The sequence below is a fragment of the Nymphalis io genome, chromosome 16 (genome assembly GCF_905147045.1).
Source record: "Nymphalis io chromosome 16, ilAglIoxx1.1, whole genome shotgun sequence".
NCBI classification, from domain to species: Eukaryota; Metazoa; Arthropoda; class Insecta; order Lepidoptera; family Nymphalidae; genus Nymphalis; species Nymphalis io.
The window spans coordinates 2,326,917-2,348,424 of record NC_065903.1 but is presented as its reverse complement, the minus strand read 5'-3'; the positions used below and the strand labels follow the sequence as shown (position 1 = coordinate 2,348,424).

General features: G+C 31.9%; 1 protein-coding gene across 2 annotated transcripts; it reads right to left on the bottom strand.

Annotated features, from left to right (window-relative positions):
- Positions 1-6,279: 6,279 nt before the first annotated feature.
- On the bottom strand, positions 6,280-20,180 carry LOC126774455 (peptide transporter family 1-like). Of its 2 annotated transcripts, none has more exons than XM_050496004.1 (14): positions 20,109-20,180; positions 19,093-19,174; positions 18,170-18,311; positions 17,755-17,841; positions 16,011-16,285; positions 14,810-14,892; positions 13,815-13,985; positions 12,469-12,594; positions 12,005-12,127; positions 11,281-11,600; positions 10,764-10,986; positions 10,293-10,379; positions 7,111-7,260; positions 6,280-6,546 (listed from the first exon to the last, which is right to left on the bottom strand). In XM_050496004.1, the coding sequence occupies exons 1-14, from the start codon at positions 20,160-20,162 to the stop codon at positions 6,370-6,372; spliced, it is 2,100 nt and encodes a 699-aa protein (XP_050351961.1). In that variant the 5' UTR covers positions 20,163-20,180; the 3' UTR covers positions 6,280-6,369. The 2 variants fall into 2 exon arrangements, with proteins under 2 accessions (XP_050351961.1, XP_050351962.1); XM_050496005.1 differs by having other exon boundaries at positions 20,039-20,110.
- Positions 20,181-21,508: the final 1,328 nt, after the last annotated feature.

Genomic DNA, 21,508 nt, shown 5'->3' with positions numbered 1-21,508 from the left:
TCCATTTTCCCTGTTCATTAAAAGTAAATAGGTTTATAGTGTAGGATTTTATTAACTCTTTCCACAGCCAAGATGGAAAAAAGATCACTTTATAAACATAGCCTTAGGCATAACTCAAGCTCTTATGAATACCAATGAACTGGTCCAATAAAAGGAAAATACGGTTTTAAGATCACCAAGCATATTAACCTTTAAAGTTTTACAAATTCAAATAAATTATTTATTGTTTATTTTCTATTTCATCAGCTATACATAAATTATCGTTTCTAGTGTTTGATTTCATGGATATTTTTAACTCTGCAAAATTTAAATTTGCTCAGTTTTGCCAAGGAGGATAATAATATCTTTATAGAAAACCTATACCAATTTTCAGTTCCAGTGAATCATTGCAAGTTTACCACTATTTTTTTTATTTAGACCGGACTATTAGTGGTGCTTTTTGTCTTTCAATTTCGTTCTGCAAAAAATTAATATTTTTAATTTCTTATTGTTTATTATATTAATTATAATTAGAATTATATATAAGCTATGTAACGTCAAGCATCTAAACGTACATACTGAGAAAAAGAACTACACATTATTTTTTAAGAAAACGGTTGAATCCTTTTTAAAAAGTTGTGATAGTTTTTTCTATGCAGATTCTTTGTAGTTATATTTTTTATCTCAAACTTTTATTTCCTAATTCCAACGTTTACTGATACAACAACGGAAACGTGTTTGCGATAGCGGCAGTTTACTTTTATGTCCGCAGCATCAAAACGCAACATTTTCAAGAGAAATTACATTTTGAAGATATTGAAATTTCTAAATTTGCTTCATCAAGTAAACACGGATGTACATGTGACACAACTTCATGTGTATGGCACACATGTTTACTAGATCATGGTTCTTTAGGTCGTAACATTTCAGATAATGTAAATCATTAGAAAGTAACAAGAAAACATCTCTTTTTAGTATCATGAAATGGCCGACTTCCATAATGTCGCGCTGGGCATAAGTGCAACCCTTGATATTTTAAGGTTGACCACCCATTTAGGTTATAACTTGACGAAAAAAGTCACATGGAATGGTCCTTTTATTACAGAGTTACGAGGTAAAAAATAACTGGCAGTAATTTTCCGTTTAAAAACACGAAAGAGGAAAAAAAACAAACGCTTACATACCTCTCTGAAAAGTTTATATTTTTAACTATTCTCTTTTTTATGGCTTTAAGTGACGGTGCCTAAAATTTATTGTATTTGTGTGAAGTTTCGTAAGAATCGTAAAAAATCGAACGATTCCAAAATTCCGATTAAGATTAAGTAAAAATAATGTCATAATTCGCTTTTAACCTAAAATAAACTTTTCAATTGTACTCGTACTGTGCCAGGAGCTAGCGGTTTGTTGTAATATTTTTTTAAGTTGATTGTACTATATATACTTTTTTCTTTCAGTAAATTATCAGTATGTTTTATTTATTTTTTATATTTTCCGGGTGAGCAAATGACTCTACTCCACCTGATGGTAAGTGGTAGTAGAGTCCAAACGCGACGACGGTCAGTACAGGGAAGAATGTTCTGCACTAGCCGCCTTTGCCTTGCCGGCCAGCAAGATGCCTCTTCACGCCTCGTTTGAAGGAACCCGGATTGTAAGAGGAGGGGAACAGTTGATCTGGTAAGGAATTCCATTTATTTGGCGACAAAGAAAGGAGTTGCCAAATTTCTTTGTGCGCGATGGAATTAATGTCACAGTTAGGCGGTGATATCGAGAGCCAGCACGCATAGACTTATGAAGGAAGGGGGAATCAAGAATTAAAGAGAATAATTCCTTAGAACACTTGCCGTGATACAGTCAATTGATTGCAGCTCCGCACGCACATCACGTTGCCTGATTTTGATGTCAGGCATCGTATGGCTACACGAAGGTATTGTTGGTGGCAGCCCACTACAATCATCGATGACGGAGTTATCGGCAAAGAGCTTAGCCAGGAGATCGGCTTTCTCTTGCGGACTGTGAGCTAGCGATCCGTCCGGATTTCTGAGCGGTGGCAGAAATTGTTTTGCACAGACTTGCTCAGACGCCAGAAGCTAGCCGGGAGCCCCTACGATGCGAAACAAGGTCATGACCAATCTGTACAATGCGCTGTACATCCGCTCTCGTGTATGCCTTCCTACAGGACTTAGAATTTTTATTGTAGTTTGCTTTCAGTGAGTCAATGTATAATATAAATGTTCATAGCCATAGATCCGATTCGACATAGCAAAACTATTAGTATTTAGTATAGTATTTGTTTACAACTTACTATACTTACAATATAAATAACAAAAAAGCAAATTTCTAAAATGATAAATAACAATTAATTACTATGACAATACAATGACATGGTTTTGAAGAACCTCCGATTACGGGATAAGTAAAATAATATATTTTTTCACGCAATATTCGTCATTCATTAATTATATTTTTTTTTATTATATAAAATCGGTAAAATAGGCCACCTGAAGAAGTGGTTAACACCGGGCATAAATATTGACGCGTAAGAAATATTAACCGTTCCTTACATCGCCAATGAACCGAGATGGCCCCTGGGTTAGAACACGTGAATCTTAACCGATGATCGTGGGTTCAAACCCGGACAAGCACCACTGAATTTTCATGTGCTTAATTTGTGTTTATAATTCACCTCGTGCTTGACGGTGAAGGAAAACATCGTGAGGACACCTGTATTTGCCTAATTTCTCTGAAATTCTGCCACATGTTTATTCCACCACGCTGCTCTAATGCGGGTTGCATTACTAACTACAAAGTAACTACTACTACTAAAAAAATAACCTGTATTTTTTAGTACAAAGTATATTGAAATTTTCAGAATATTATCTTTAAATACAAGTATAATCTGATTAATTTTCCGTTGGATTGGACGATCCCTTACCAAATATTTCTGCTTAGCATAATGCTTTACCGGTTAGCATTGATGCAGCGCGTTGGAATAACAATACCATTCTTTTCGATGAGAAAGCGTTTGTTCAATAGAAGGACGATTTCAGTCGACAAAATTTCGATTGTCAGCAAAAGTTTAACCCATCAACTACAGTAGTGCCGTACGCCTTTGATCGTTTGTAAAGCAAGGGATCTGTTAACCACATTCGTGTGACGGGCTCACTTCAAACGTTGATTGAAACTCCATAAAGCAACTCTATTCGACTATCTTGGTCACAATTGATTTCAACTCGATGTTACAAAGAAACGTTTGATATTATGAAGTTTTTCAGCATGAACTGAATCAATGTTCTAGTCTGACATTTGTATTTTAGCTTACAATACTATATAGAAAATTGATTTTCTTTAAAATATTTCAAATATTGTAGTTCAAAATTACACTTGTAAGTGTAGGTGTAAACTTTAAAAAGATGGTTTTTATTTATTTATTTTATATTGTATTTATATTATATATTTGTAATTTACTGCCTCGTTGGTCTAGTGGCTTGATGTAAGGACCGCAGACCCGGGGGTGCTGTGTTCAATTTCCATATCGGGCCAATAAAAAGTTATAGGGTTTTTCTATCAGAAAATTCTCAGTAGCAGCCCGGAGTCTGGAAGTTGCAAGTGTACACTCCCGTGCCTCGGAAGGACGTAAAGCCGGTGGTCCTGCGCCTGAACTCTTTCCGGTCGTGTCGGATGGCCGTCCCATCGGATTATGAGAGTTAGGGAATAGAGAGTGCACCTGTGTTTGCGCACACACTTGTGCACGGTCTGGAGAACATTATTATTATTATTATTTGTAATTTTAGTATGTATCGATGTCATTTATGTCATATATATGTGTCATTTATATGTCATATGTGTATTTTATATTTTAATTTATTATTATTGCATGCACCACCTACCTCATATCCTATGACTAGTTCCTTACGCCGTTGGTTTCCTGGAAGAAATCGCTATGTAGCGATAAAGCCGCCAAAGTTGTAAGCTAATTAGATTGTATATCCACGTTTTATATAATAAATATTATAGAATACGTTTTATATAATATATATTAATATTTGTGCTGTAGAATAAAGTATATTCTATACCTAAACGCTTACAACAATACGTTTCTAATTTTAATCCATATTTACTTTCACTTACACGAAAACACAACATGTATAAGTAACAAAAAAAGAAATACGATATAACAATCGAACATTATACTGTTAACGTAGAATAAGTTGTGGAAAATGTTTTTACAATGCAATAATTATAACAACAAATGAAAACAATAATTCTACAATAATTTAATGGCCGAGAAATGAAAAAAGAAATGCTAATTTTTATTAGTACAATATTAATTGTTTATTGGCGCGACTTGTGATTTGTAGAATGTGTTCAATTATTTGATTTGGAATAATTGAGTGAGTTATTTACATCAATTTGTATGATTTGGTGTTCTATTTTTAAAAAGACCAATTCAACGCTCTTACAAAAGCAGTTTCACTTCTGGATTTCTTAATATGTTATAAATTGTACTAACAGTTCTTAATAAAATAACGTCTAATTAATATGTATCGTGCTTTATTTACGTAAATATTCTTATTTCTTGCTGAAACACAACTACTACAAAAACTTTTAAAGATAGTCTTAAGTTCAGCATTCGTGTGCCTTATTCAAATAATCCCAAGCGTATTTTTATAGAGTCTGCATTATCTATTCTATGGAACTTGGCATATTACCAAGTAATGCAGATGCAAAGCTGAGGATATTATGTACCATATATGGCTGCAATTGTGAAAATAGGACATATATGTTTATTTACCACGATACTAAAGATTAAAACTAAAGTTACGTTACTGTATGAAATTTTTATAATAATAATATGATCGTGCGATTTTGATATTTGGGGAGACTGCAAAGTGTAGGCCGTACCGTTCTTAATTTTAATAATTGAGTTATTTGGTCTGTTTTTTTTAATTTGTTGTGATAACACTGTTTAGTGTTACGTACATGATATTTATGTTTTCATAATTTTTATTACTTCTGTTTATTAGTTTGCGTATTTTATTATTATATTTAAAATTTGTATTTGTTTATATTTTCTCAGCTCATTGCGAGTTTGTGGATGCTGTCATAATTCCACACAATGAAATGTTTTCCTTAACCGATAAACACGAGATAAGGCACATCATAACTTACTTGCAACCTTCGCCTACAAATCATATGTTCTTACCACTTTTCCTTCCTCTCGGTCATCTTGGTTCACATCATTATTTTATAACGAATTATAAATCTAATATCATTGGTTGATAATCCAATTTTTTTAATACAAAAAGCTATTTCATAAAACCGTCCAAACCTAGAAATGTTCATATAGAACCTCTTTTACACGATATACCAGTAAAATTAAAAATTCCAGCTAATAAGTTACACAAACGAAACTGTGTTGAACAGGATTTACAAGTTCGTTTAAAAATGCTTCCCTAGAAGCACTTTTTTAAAACGCTTGAAACGATTTTAATTAACAAAAAGTAGGATTATTTTCGACTTTGTATCTGGACAAAATTTTAACAGTTTTATTAAAACTGAAACTGGATTAACTACTACGAAATTGTACAGCGGCGATTTAACTGAAAATGTATGCAGTCGAAAGCGATACCCGAGGTCAATATACTAAATAGCCAATCATTCACAATTTGTGAACACTCCAGAATACTAATTATCAACTTTAATCTTACAACATTTTAAACATTAATTTAAAATAACATTAACTTGTGTTTTATCGCGAATAACATATGAAATTTTTTTTAATAATTTAAAAAAAATAACAGTCTATATATACATCCCATTCCGGACTAAGGACTTGGGAGACGCTTGGGAACTTATTTCACCACGCAGCTCGAATGCGGTTTGTAGAATACACGTATGGCAGATTTTCATCTGGCATAGATTTTTGACGATGTTTTCCTTCACCGCTGCGCACGAGATGATTGACAAACACATAATTGGATGTATAGGTGCATGTAGCTTAAAATTTCTATAATAATAGCAAAGCCAGGCAGCAATACTTGGTATTGTTGTGTTCCGGTTTGAACTATGAGTGAGCCAACGTAACTACTCACACATGCACAAGTGGCGCATGGCCGTTAAGGAAGCTTAATATATCTTATAAGGGCAATGCTTATAGACGGTGTTGACCACTTATCAGTCTGCCTACCTATTTGCCTATTTGAAATATATAATATTTCACGATGTAATAATAACACTATCGTTGTATATAAACCATATATTCATTAAAATTAAATCAAAATCGAAATATTCAATGTTTCAAAAAGTTATATATTAATAAAGAAATAATACAATGATAATATAATTAAAAAATATATTTACATATGTCATAATTTCAATAAATAAGGACAATCAATGTTCTAAACAGTCTTCAGCTTGCTTCACTTGTTGGTACAACACTTCACTGTCACTTCTACGTTCTTTCCTCACTACCTCGTCCGTGAAGCCGAACTGATAGTTACGCGACATGAAGTGGAATACTGCTATCGAAGTGAACATCATCCCAGTGAAAATAAAGGATTGTGTTTCCTAGAAAATATGAAATAATGCTTAATAATGCGTATCAAGATCGTGAGCTTGATTGTATTATCAATCAAATCATTTGCAACTGACGTCTTAGCATAATAAATAATCCATAGCTCTTACGACACCCGTGGGTCGAGATAGCTTTATTGAATATCGAGAAATGCAATGCAGAAAATCTTGATGTATTTTATACCATACAACTGAGACGGCCTAGTTGTTAGAACGCGTGAATCTTAACTAATGACCGCGGGACAAACCCGGGCAAGAACCACTAAATTTGCATGCGCAATTAAGCGCATGCAAATTTACATGCGCGATTAAGCGCATGTAAATTTATAATTCATCTCGTGCTTGACGGTGAAGGAAACATCGTGAAGAAACCTGCATACGTCTAATTTCACTAAAATTCTACCACATGTATAGTCCACCAACCCGCATTGGAGCAGCGTGGTGGAAAAAGCTAAAAAATATCGATTGCTAATCTTTAAATGTGACCCCAAATAATCACAAAGATTTTTCAAACAAACAGTAAATACCAATTACTAGTGTTAAATTATAAAAAATCACCTGCTTATAATTAATGAAGAGTCTTGTTATAATGATTATTATAACATTTCCAGCCGCTTCTGTCAACAACCAAACGGCTGTCATCACCGCCTTCATGCTCTCCGGCGCCTCATTGAACGCGAATTCGTTACCCGTCACCGCGAATAACACCTGTCAATAATTTTTAAGTAAATACAAAACGCAGGTCCTTTGTCACTTTATGTATAGTACAATAAGGGACTTGTAGCTTTCCAATAATATTGTCAGGGAAGTTTTTATAACTTAAGGGTTACCAGTTACAAAAAAAATCATACTTTTAATATACATACTTGAACATTTATTATCGAGTTTTGTCTGATTGAATAAAATTTTCAATGTTTCCAATAAAAATACTAAGTATAAGTATTAAAAAGAGGCCTCATAGCTTATGATCATTCTTGATATTATCTTGTTGATAATATCTTGTAACAAAATATCTTTAACTTTTTTAAATATGTGTAATGTAAGTAAATAGAAATCCCATAAAAACATAAATGTGAAATGAGAGCCAAGTTCAACATTGTACAATTATGATATATGCCTTGGTTGTTGACTTCAACGACAAAAGAAGTGAGATCTAAATGGGTGCCATGTTTAATAGTCAGTCCTGAAATTTATTTATAACTACTTACAATGTCATTTCTTCTTATAACGTAGGATAATATATTGAAGCTAAAGGTCTGACTTGGCTAGTTTTCATCAAGTGATATGCGACTTTAACCATTATAATAATAACATATCAAGAATACACGCATTAAAATTGTATATCAACATAGGTCGGTTGTCAACACTTCACGGGTGAGTAAAGTAGTAGGTTATATAAACGCTTGATTTATTGAAATATACCTCTACAACCGAAAGGTAAATATAACATTTCGACAATGAGATCAACACGTTCGAAGATTCTATTGATCTACGGATAAGATGATTAACGATGTCTGAATATACAATGTGAATTCCACTTCATTGTTTTCTGTACAATTTTGAGTTCCAAGGGACTTAATATACTTAAAATTATTTAATACTAGTTTCTGTCCGCGGCTTAGCCTGCGTGCGAGGTGGTAATAATAAGACATATGACAACGTCTATGCAAAATTTCATGATATCCGGTAGAGTAGTTAAGACGTGAAAACGTAACAAATAAACAAATAATTAATTAATAAAATTAGTAGAAGAAGAAGAACATACTTCAATGATAATTCAATCTTTATAGTTGCTTCCGTAAATAAAACATTGTAATGGAAATATTTATATAATACGCACACAACATCTACATAATACACAAGAACATTCGTTATTCGCCACAAAATATTAAAATTGTAACGAATGGTTAATACACTTTACAGTGTCAAGTTGCCAATGTCAATGGCCAGAAGAAAGCACCTTTCCATCAGTATTTTTCTGCCTTTGAATTATAATTTAAATTGATATAAAATAGCTGTGCATTTTTGCTCTAATAAAACTGACAGACTGTGAATATCCCACTGCTGGGCTAAGGACTCCTCTCCCTTTTTGAGGAGAAGGTTTAGAGCTTATTCCACCACGCTGCTCCAATGCGGGTTGCCCGGCTAGGTCAGTCGGTAGAGCATGATACTCTTTCCTTTATAACGAAAAGATAATACAAAAGCGTTAGTATTAACTGTTCGACAAATTCTAGTCAATAGAATATGACCTCCGAAATGTATTAATAAGACGAAGTTTGCTACTGTACATTCCGAACACATCCATGTAACACAAAAACTTGTACACTTAACACCTTAAATATCTTGTGTACAGAGAAATTTTCCGTAAATGCCGTCTTAACGTCGACTTAAGTCGGTTCATATTCTGCCTGGATTACAGCAGGGTTGCCAAAATTTATTTTTTGCCGTGTTACCTCTTTAATTTTATGTATATTGAAACTATTATTTATCTAATTATATACTTTATTTGAAATATGTAGGCAGACTGACTAATCGACTACCTGATGGTAAGTGGTTACCACTACCCATTGACAATGGTACTTTAAAAAACAGTAACCTTGGGAACTTTTAATTCATTTTCGGGCAAGATAATCGTGTTTTCAAGTTGTCGATTAGTTATTTCTTTATCTAATAAAAGACATACGCAGTTACCCAAAGATATCGGGATATACTTATAGCATTTGTCATTTAACATACAACTGTCCTTCGTCGATTTAAATAACTGTTTTGGAGTTCTAAGTAAGTATCGGTTTAAATCGTTCCTATGTGAACAAACGATTTTTTTTATTGCAATTCGAAATACGCCTTGTAGACAAAGCATCAAATGTAAATAAATCATTTATTGTATCTATGTACAGACATTTTTATAATTATAAAATTAAAAAAAAGCAACGTAGACAAATAAACAAATCAATAACCGTTATTCAACAGCATTACATTTATTTATTGTCAAAATAGAAACTACCAACGTTTCGAAAAAAAAATAACCCAGAGCTGAGAAGAACTGGCTAAAGAAACCCAGTAAACGGATATTAATCGACTCAAGTAAAATGTTACCAGCCCTGAATTTACTTGTATGGTAGTTAAGACGAAGTTAGTCTGCGACATTTTATATCTGGATTTGGAAGCAAAGGTATATTGTTACTAGCTAGCTGTTTTATTAGTATTAATTATTTAATTATTCTATTCATTAAGTTGTTATTTTAATCATTTAAATTAATTACTTGAGCTTATTATTAAGCATATTATTAAGTTTTTGGTATGTAAATACATTTAAATAATTATTAACCCCGCATGATAATCAACTTTTTTATCATCTATATAGTCTTGTATTGAGTAAAAAGCCTCATTCATAAATCCTTTATTATGAGATTTAATTTTTTAATACGTTAAATATGTATTATCAAGTATCGATGTTTTTTTTTCGATATTATTTGTTGGTAGAACTGTCTGCATAACTTCGTTTTGTTGTTTTTAAATTTGAAGGGTGAGTTAGTCCCTTGTGCCTCTTACACTGGGTAAGATGCACAAGGTACATAATATCTCAGTTTTCAAAGTAGCGTATTAGAAATAAATTTAGATGCCAATGTCTATGTATGGTGACAGGACATCACGGCAACAGTCCACATACCAATTTAATATTAAAAAAACTTTCCCCGGTGTCTCTCCCCGAAAATAATAGTAATTTAGATAAGTCTCACCTCAGCAATTGATATGATCAGGAACTGAGGTAACAATAGCGCCATTGTTATGGAGTTCGGTTCCGTTATCGCTATTATTTTTGCTATCTGAAAATGTTACAAATTTCAAATGTGTTCCAAAATTATTTTACGCCAAAAATTATGATAGCATGACAGTTTAGAATTTTTTTAACAGCATGAAAATTAAAATGAAATATACGGAAAATCGTCATTTAAAAAATACTATGATTTAAAATATGATGCTCTTAGATCTTTTCATGAGTAATTAGAAGTTCATCTTTTTTCCGTGTTTGAAGTTAGGTGGGTTTCTGAAAAATGTTTCCGATGGAATATCCCATCGGGTACATGGCTAGTTTCAAATAAAGAAATATCCTCAATTCAATTTCATCGTTGTTCCACCAATTTTGTATCGTACTTTTACGTAAAACGCATTATTGAATATAATTTATCTATAAATAGTTAGTTACTTACATAATCACTGGTACCGTTCTTGTCAATCATCACATTATAAACACCGCCATTGTCCATCGACATCCCATTCATCACCACTTTATCTCTAACGCGTACAGAGTACACTGACATAAACACTTCCATTTGTACGCTCACACCAGCGTAAATGTACGCTTCAATTTCATTACGCTTCTCATTGAAGAGAGTTACGTTTGTTAAATCAACTCGATCAGAAACGAGAAATCTGTAAAATAAATTGTACGATTAAAATTTTGTAAGAGAAGGGAACGGAGGACACACTTATGCAATGGTTTTGGAAATTCAAATAAAAACAAAGACGGACGCTTCGCTTATTTCTGTATTTTTGATTGCTTAATAACTCTGTTCAATAACAAATACCAATAACGATATTGATAACGATACTAAATCAGCTGTCCCTTTTTAAGCATTTTGTAAAAAAATAACTACATTTATGAGTAAGTCGTAATACAAAACTACAAATAGAATACAAAAATAACTAAAAAAGTTATATTATTACCTAACAAACGGCAACCCAGATTTGCTTTTATCCACATTTTCATTGAATCTAACCATATTGTTACCATTTACAAAGAAAGATATCGCTTTATTCTCGTTCAATGTGAATATTTCATCCCTGTTCTCAATACAATCACCACTTAAGCCGAGTCGTATATCTTCTGTCCCTTTAACTCGCATGTGTTTATTTGTATAGTGCGATAGAGATGGAATGTTATAAATGATTCCTTGTTGATCACTGTGTATGGATATAGAACAGGGATTGCCATTGAATATACGTAATTGAGAATAACCAAGTTGAGGTAATTCTGGGTACGTAGTCTGAAAAAAAAGGAATTTAAAACCATTTATTCATTATTTATATACATACATACATACTTCACGTAAATAACGTGAAGTATGAATAAGCTTATAAAGCAAGTGACACAACATCTTTGTTACCGTTTCGTGGCGCATTAGCGTTGTAAGCAATGGTAAATATTTCTTACAGCACCAAATCCCTTTGGGCAGTGGTGACACACTTACCATCAGGAGGCCCATTTGTAAGGGCGCTTTAGGTAAGCAGACTTTATGTTTATAAAAAAAAGATTAGTATCAATTCACTAAATTGTCGTAAATATAAGAACAATTTTACAAATAATTCTTATATACTTTTAAATACTCTCTAAATAAATGTTCTATTAAAAGCACAAAATTTAAAATATAAGTCTATAAAGGAAACACACCTTGATATAAATCTCGACGAGAGCAGAGGCAATGAACGCGACGCCAGCTAGAACACCTCCCAATGTCAGTTTGTGAAGCGGATTTGTTAAAATATTACGTTTTTCTAAATAAGGGTAGATGTACTGAAACGTAATGGAATACAATACTTATTTTACTAATTTTATAAATTCGAAAGTAGCTCTGTCTGTTACGCTTTCACGGATAAACCACTGAACCGATTTTGATAAAACACTTCAAGCTTAATACCCAAAGAATTATATAAGCTATCTAAATCTAACACACACAAACATAAATAATAAAGTAATAAAATATATTTTGAAATTATAATATATATCTGCTATTCTTTTTGGAATATCCTATTTAAAAAAGAAATTGTAAAAACCACAGATACTAACAAACAGCAAGACATACTGATGTAGAAATTATTTTTATCGTTTTTTTTTTATTTATCAATTAATGTTACCTTTTGTGATAGTGGTATTATTATAAGTATGCATATAGGACCCAGCACTTGTAATTGGTCCGGCTTGATTGTCACGAAGCCAAGGCGACCATCCATCTTAGTAGCCTGAAGCGTCCATCTTGAACCCTTTAATAACATTTGTATAAATCGTATAAATTCTATAAATATATTCTTTGCATATGCAATTATCTAAGCAATGAATCCTAAATCTAAGCCTATGATGTCCCACCGCTGGGCTAAGGCCTCCTCTCCCTTTTTGAGGAGAAGGTTTGGAGCTTATTCCACCATACTGCTCCAATGCTGGTTGGTGGAATACAAATGTGGCAAAATTTCACTTGTATCCACTTATGTTTTCAATTCATCCTTAATTAGAAAAGTCTTTGAGAGTATTTATTTATATTGGGAAATACTTTCCAAGAATGTTATATAATACGCAAAGCAAATTTGAATTTCAGAACATAATATTAATTAAAAATCATTACCAATTTAATCAGTTAGTTTTAAGGATTTGTGCAACCTCATTTGAGTAGGTAGTTAGTTAGTAGGAATACTTAGTCTAGTCGTGTTCCGGATTTGACAGTTGAAACGTCGGTGTCGCATTGACGATGTAAGGAATGTTTTGTATTTCTTACATGCCAATCCGCCCCGAACCAATATCTATGGGTGATGGTAACCATGTACCAAGAGCTTGCCCATCCGTCATTCTTATTTTATAAATCCCTTAAGTATTAAGGAATTAAAGAAACATATATTAAATTTTACTGATTGAAAGCCATGCAATTCTGAATGCATCGCTAACGATGGCGAATTCAACCCCAAGACAAATATTTATTTAGACTATAATGAAGTTTGTCGTGGACTATAGTAATGTTTGCGCCGTGCGTGTTTCCATACTACGGCAACATGGTTGGTACCACCAACTCATCACATATTCTATCGTCAAACAGCAATAATTAGTGCTGATTGTGTTAATAATAATAATAATAATCTTTATTTGAAAATATAAGCATTACAGTATTTACACCAAGTCGCTTATATCTACACTAATTACTCAACATTTTTTAATTATTCATACTAATTTAACATAACATACTACAAGGATAAATAAAATAAAATTTAGTAAAACGGGTTACGGGTTACGGGTTGGAGGGTGAGTGAGTGGTAACAGGCACTAGGGACATATCATTTTAGTTTCCAAGGTCGGTGGTACATTAACAATGTAAGATAGTGACCACTGGTCTATTTTCTAATATACCTATTTAAATTAAAATATATCAGAATTAAGAGTAACAAAAGGCATATTAGATATACTAGGTATTAGGGTAATTAAAATTTCCAAAACTTACCAATTGATCAAGCAGCGCCCAAAAAACCGGCAATACAGTGAACAACGTCAGTATTGATAGAGTTTTCTTCACGTCCCTTATGTAACGCTTGTCATATCTGTGTTGCGTGCTGTCCAACCAATGAGAATGTTTCTCAGTTTTACCTTTTATTAGAGCGTTTTTAAGTCCCAACTAAAATTTAAATCATTACGTTCAACTAGTCTTTATTTTCATAGCTCTCAGTCCTTTGAAACTATGTTTTACCTCAAATTATTAATTTACTATAATTTTATTTTCTCTTTCCACATAAAAAATATATTTATTCTAGGAGAAATAAATGTAATATTTTCTTTACTTCATAAATTTACCAGAATTATCCATAATTAATGAAAATTCCTTTTTTATTTTCAATATACAAGCACTCCTTATTTATTATTGTAATTAAAAGGAATAAAAGTCTCCAACTCGAGATATAATTATTTTTCCTTTAAAATTAAAATAATATTTTTAGCAAAATTAAACGAATTAATTGTTTTGGTGCTTTCTTCAGTATGCAGTCCTGACCTTAACGTCTTCTTAGTTTAATTTTGAACAAATAATAAACTAAATGTAATCTTATACCTAAATTAGTTTAAATAATAATAATTTATGATATTTTAGTTCTAGCAACAAAACCATGATAAAAATTAACAAAGAAAAACAGCTCGGACACAGCATTTATACAGAATTGCCAATACACGTGGAAACAAATAATTTATCATGAACAAGCAAACAGGCTACAAAGCTGGAACAACATCTCAATATGTTTATTTATAGCCCGGGGGGTGATTGTGGAAGTGCTGTTGTTATCAATACATCAAAAGGGCTCAACTTATAAATGCGTATATACGTCGCGTGGTATTAACTGAATTTCGCACGCATTTTTTTTATGTTATTAACTTAACGTAAGCAAAGTCGGATAATGTGCGTTAGTTAAACAATATGTCAATAAAAAACTTCCGTTTCAGGATACTCACTGAAACGCATTTAACAAAGTCGAACAACAGGTTCCCTTCCGGTTTCTTCATGACGTATTTATTCTTAGCACTGACAAAAATCACTAAAGAAACAAACAAAAAAATTAAATATTCTCAAAAATTGTAAAATTTTACGTTCTTAACTGTTTTTAAGAATTTAATATAGGTACTCGGACTGGCAGATAGGCTATCTGATTGTTTATGGATCCCCGCCCATAAACATTGACACTACGAAATACAATCTATGGACCAACAACCTTGGGTACTAAGGCATTATGTCCCTTTTGTCAGAAGTACACTGGCTCACTCGTCCTTTAAACCGGAACACAACAACCTCTGTTGACTACATTATCGACTTAATTAAACCATTCATAAATAGAGATTTAAAACACAGATACTACATTTTATTTATCTTATTTATATACTCGTATATGTAAACAAATAGTTATATAACACTAATTTGAATAACCTAGCTCTTATCTTGTTTAAGGGCATCTATTCTCGTATTAATTCTGACAATGGATTTATTTGTTAGGTAAATAAAAATGTGACATATTAATAATTTGATTATGTTTACGTATATATATATAAAATATTTACATATTTATTAATAGTATATACATATATATGATAGTATTTTCTTGTATAATTAAGTTAATTGCGTGTAGGATCATTTGTTTACAATATAGATTTACAACTTCAACAACAATAATAATAATTAACTTAAAATATCGAATTAATTGTTTTTAAATTAATTTTTATTTTTAATTATTACTTGGTGCTTTGTGCGAACATATTTCAACCGCCAAACAACAATACTTCATATTGTTGTGTTCCGGCTTAAAGGGGCATAACATCATAGCTCCCAGTATTATTGGAGCATTAACGATGTAAGAAATGGTTAATATTTCATACAGCGCCAATTTCTACGGGCAGTGGTGACCTAATATCATCAGGTGGCTCCACATCACGTCTCTCCACTGCGGATTGGAAAAGGTATAATAGAATTACAACCGATGAACGAGTTTTTCTCATGATGTTTTCCTTTACAACGAAAGAAAATTATGAGCAGAATTATAAAAACTATTTTTTCGTTTGATGTTTTTATAAAAATCCAATCACAAATCCATATGTAGCAAAATTGCAGCAACACTGCAGCAGTCTGTTTCTTACTATTAAAACAAAAGAATTTTAAACTTACCAATGGAAACCAACACGATCACACCTGGAGCGCCAAACGCCAAGGAATAACAGTCCTTATCGCCAAAACAACGGACATCTGATCTTAATATAGGAGACACCGTTTTAGAGATCAAACTTCCAGTGCATATATTAAAATATAATATACTGAAGTACAACGCAAGTTTTTTCTCTTGCTGTGGGAGGATGAACTGGTCACCTCCGAAAGCGGTAACGCATGGCTTTATACCTCCAGTACCTAATGTTATTAGAAATAGGCCGAGTAATGTACATAATCTGTAACAAAGAATCTCTATTGATCGTTTATTGATCCTCTTTTATTATTACCTAGTTTCCGCATGCGTGTGGGGAGGGCAAAAGAGAATAAAGATATTATAAATTAATAATAAAACGGTTTTTTACACAAAAAGATAAAGGCACTTACTAAAAAAGTTTAGATAATTATTTTCAAATAATACTAGAAATAAAACTATGTAAAAATACAAATTAAGCGCATAAAACTTAAAACAATAATGTGGTTACAAATTTGTAAATATCCTAATTAATCGCGTTATAATTATCTCAAAGCGAGAATATTGCAATTTACCCAAAATTATTAGTAACACACACTACTTTATTTTGAAATACAATCTAATTTGGTTAACAAACTTTTAACAGTCGCGAAAACCATAACTATTTAAAAAGCTTTTATATTATTCTGTATACTGTATATACTGCTTGCCCGAAAGCTTTAAAATGGAAGTGTTCGCTTCGCATTCACGCGTCGCGGCGTTCCTCGAAAGTTGTCGGTTTTTAGTCCCGCGACAAAATATTCGCGCTGCGTTAAACTGTTTAACTTTGAACGAAACCTAAACGTTGCGTGTGTAGAGGGCTATATTTTTTGCGAAGAGACCACGGGCGAATCGCAGTTATAGCTCGCAGCATGGGTTAGTAAGCCGGCTTCTAGTTTATAAGCATATGCACACATTAATGTATATATATTTCTTGTAAATTATTTAACCATTATAAGTATAATGTATATGAATTAATTAAAATACTAGTGTGCGACATTTTTTTATTGTTACCATGCTCATCAATAACTAATTTAAAAAAAAAAAAAATTCAACCAAAGACGGTGCTAAAAGTCTTCCTTTTTATATTCTGAAAGACTAACGGTTTAAACTAACTTAAAAACGTTGGTTGGTGACTGTTTACACAGATTTCGCTCTTTCTGTCTTTATTGATTTGACATTCGAACGAGGAAGATACAGCATTATTTAACAAATCACCTACTAACCAACGCCAAGTAAGACCATTAAAGTCGACGAAATTATTATTAGAGAATTATTTATCTTAGAATATAAAAAGCTTTATAGTACACCAAAAGAGTTACAGAAAGACAGTTATAAACATATAAAAAACAATTACCTAATGATATGTTGTGATGTTTCTTTTAGTATAAACTGTTAATTTGTTTCGAAATTTAATTTAGTTACTAATTTTTGTTTCTATTTTAGTTTTTTATTTAAATATTTTTTATTTCTGTTTTTATTTTATTGTATATTTTGTTACCTCTTTTTATAATTCTTTTTATAATCGATTGTGCACAGTTAGTTTTAAGTTAATGTAAAGCGTGTTTTGAATGTGTGTTATGTACAACTGTTGGAGATCCAAATAAATAAATAAATAAATGCGGTCTTTCACTAAGAGAGCGATCTCAACCAGACAACCTTTGAGTAAAAGATATGATAATTAATAAAGCTTACCTTTTCGGTATTTCAAGGTAAGGTATTGCAGTTATAGCGACCAAAATATTCCCACCCGCGTAGACGAACATCAAGTAGAGGATTGTCCTGAAACATAAAAAATAACGCTTTTATATATGATTAAAAAGAGATTTCAAAATACAGATATCAGAATAGAATTTTCTGTAAAACTTCAGTATAACTAAACTTATTGCATAATATAACATTTTTCTCAACTATAAATTAAATATTAGGTGAAGAGTTTAGCCAGTTTCATGACAGGCACATGAGATATAACATTTATATGCTATGGTTGAAGGTAAATTAACGGTGCAATGAGTAGATTATACATCTTGCAACCTATGGACTTATCGTGTGGCCCATTAGCCCAACTACATCAATAAAAAAAGATGATGAATATTTTACTTGTACTCACCGAAATTTACCGAGATAGTTATCCGCAATTATTCCGCCGAGGATCGGGAAAAAGTATACGAATGTACTAAATACGTGATAAATTTCCGTTGCACTTTCATCCGAATATCCGAGTTTACTGCGCAGGTATAACGTGAGGAAAGCTGAAAACGTTTACAACAAAAACAAACATGAGAAAATATAAATTAGATTATCATTTTTTTTTCTTTTATATATCTGAAAACCGTATGTAACAGAAATAAAAGTGTACGTGTTATTCATATACAATTATATAACTACGTGTGAATCGCAGGGGAGAAGAATAGAGCAACCCCATCTCAACCGATGAGTGCCGTAAAAGGCGATGTGAGTTTTCGTTAAGTGCATCCATCAATCAAGAACGTTAGCGTTTCTATCAACCGCATGATGGGGATATATAGACAGAATGATTAAAACTATTACTTTTGATCTAACTCGAACCGCAATCGCGCAATAGTTAGACACAAAAATCCTCAACGAAGATTGAGAGCTCGAAGCTGTTCTTTATGTTTATAATTTATCGTATGTTGAAGGAAGGCATGGTGAGGAACTTTGCTTATGTCATATTCAATTTTGCCACATGTGTATCCAGTATCTATATTGGATCAGCATGAAATACATGCCTTCTCCTCAAGTAGAGAGAGAAGGGTTTGTCCAGCATTGGATAATTTACAGGTTGTTACATTTCATATACTCATACTATAAATTTTGCGTGATATTCTTTACTTTTTTAGGGAATTATTTAATTTTTTAATGGAAAAACATAAATTTTAACATACAATTAATTTCTATTGAAATAAAAAAAACCAACGCAAACTGGCTTGCATGATTTAAAGCGAGATTAATGTGCTGCCAGACTAATATAATGTAATGTTAACTGCACCCAATTAAGTAAATTAAACTCACCTTTCATACCAGAGTAGGAAAATCGTTCGCAGAACTCAGCCATTATTATTATAATTACTATTCGAGGAAAGCGATCACTTCCCTAAAAAATAAAATATAATCAATTTATATTACAACAACTAAGGTTTATTTTTAATATAAATAATAAATAACAAAAAGGCGCAACACAAGTAAAATATTAAAAAGACACTATTTTCGCAGCAGTATAATTATATATACCGATAGAAGATAGAACAGCCATATATTTCCGACAGAGTAGAAGCACGTGTCATGAGAGTTGACTATATTTTTTTATAAAACGCATCCATCAATCCCGCAACTACGTCTCTCGACCACCCGTAAGAAGAACCTTTACTAAAACAATTGTAGAGGGCTAGGTTCAGGCAAATATTATCCATGCAGTTTATCTGCACTAACCCCAAACACATAGAATAAGAGCAAACAAATGATGATGATGGTGATATGTAAAATAAATTTTCATATTAACATTCACCATCAAAAAGAATTGACTCTATAAGGCAACGACTCTAAAATACACTGACTTAAGAACATTTATGAGCTTCATCAGCCGTTAATATATTAGATAAAACCTGCGGTCTTGTGTTCGGATTGGATGTTCTTTTCAATGAGACTTTTTTTTATTTAGTCAGATTAAACTTTTTAAATTTGTAAATATTTAGAAAATATTTACAAATGAGTCTTCTCGATTGGGACATTACATGTTGATATGAGGGCAAAAAGCAAAAAAAAATTTACATTAGTTAGTAACTATAGCGTAACATTAGAACAAACATAAAAAACTTATAAAAACGATCACCATATTGTCAATCAAATGATTGATGATTTAATATACCTCCTACTAATACTCCTAAATCGACAATTACCGATAAATGATTAAAAAACTTACGAACTAAAACTTATTGGAATATTTAATTATTAAATTCACATTTCACTTTACATCACTATGAAAATTAATTAATTTAATGCTAACAGTTTTTCAAAATTAAATTACAAACCTCCGATCTCGTGTCTCCATGTTTCACATTCACAACATCCTTTGATGCTATCATTCTTAATACTAATAACGACTGTGATAAACTATGAATATGATAAAGAAAGACGCGAATATATACATTTCACTCAATAAACAAGACGCTATAAAATATTACATATCTTATTAAAACATACAGTTTGGACGGTTAAAGAAACAAATATATTAAGACAACGTTACTCAAAGAGTAAACAATAACTACATAAGTATGTATTGACAAAAAGAAAAGTAGTATATGTAGTATATCAGTTGTCTTGTTTCATTATCACAAGCTCTGCTTAATTTGGGATCAGATGGCCGTGTGTGAATAATGTCCCAGGATATATAAAAAAAAATGCGCATGAGATACTCTATAAGCAACAAATTATCGTGTCCTCGACATACACAGTAAGGTGAACACTGCCTACTTCCAAACTCCGGGTTACTACAAAACATTTTGAACCATGAATCCAGAATCTCAGAATCTGTAACCTTATGAATGTTATAAGCATTGTAGTCAATGTCACATATCACTATCTGGCATTACACGAACGAGTTCTACGTCTAGTTTTGAACATTGATCATTGGCATTGAAAACATATCAAGATCGTTACAACATTGTTTTGATATTAATACGATTGTTATTTGATTGCTACCGTTTTTAAGTATCACTACATATTATAAAAAAGTCCTCTCGCAGCCGCCTGTCTATTTTAACGTAATTAACTCTAAAACTACCGAACGGAGTTTCATACGGCTTTCACCGATGGATACGGATGGACCGAATAATGTATGAGGAAGGGTAGGTAGGTGTATAATTAATTAAAGTTTTATGTGAATGTGCTGAAATTTGATTTTTAAAAATTTTAGCAGTTAATTATACCGACTACTGTGCCAATAGAGTTATATTATTTATTACTATATAACCGTTTTTCATAGAGTATTATTCAACCCGTGCGAAACCGGAACGGGTAACTAGTTTAATATATGAACAACAGTTCATATAAAAATCAAGTAGTCATTTTGTTTGTAGGTAAATTTTAATGCCGTAAATATTATTTTAAACTTCAAACATTTGTTAGCATTTTGTGATAAGAAAAATCAAGACATATAAATAGAGAAATATTGTATTCGAAAACATGTAATGCACAATTGTATTATAAGGTATTTGGTTTATATTGGTAATATTTTCACTATTTGTTTACTTCTGTACTATGTGGCAAAAAAAAAGTTTCTTTCATCTTGACTATTACTCTACACTCGCCCTACATGATATTCATTCGTGTTTCATTAATGTTTCATATTTATCACAGTTCAGACCTTTATGAAAAGTTTTCATCTAATCGATTAAGAACAGGCCAATAAAAAGCTATTGGGTGTTTCTGT

Bases quoted from the DNA above. Each gene is read 5' to 3' on its own strand.
- LOC126774455 (XM_050496004.1), bottom strand. From the start codon at position 20,162: ATGATAGCATCAAAGGATGTTGTGAATGTGAAACATGGAGACACGAGA. The intron at 19,175-20,108 runs GTTTGTAATTTA...TTTATTTTTTAG, and splicing joins ATGGAGACACGAGATCGGAG to GGAAGTGATCGCTTTCCTCG. The intron at 16,286-17,754 runs GTAAGCTTTATT...TCTTTGTTACAG, and splicing joins TACCTTGAAATACCGAAAAG to ATTATGTACATTACTCGGCC.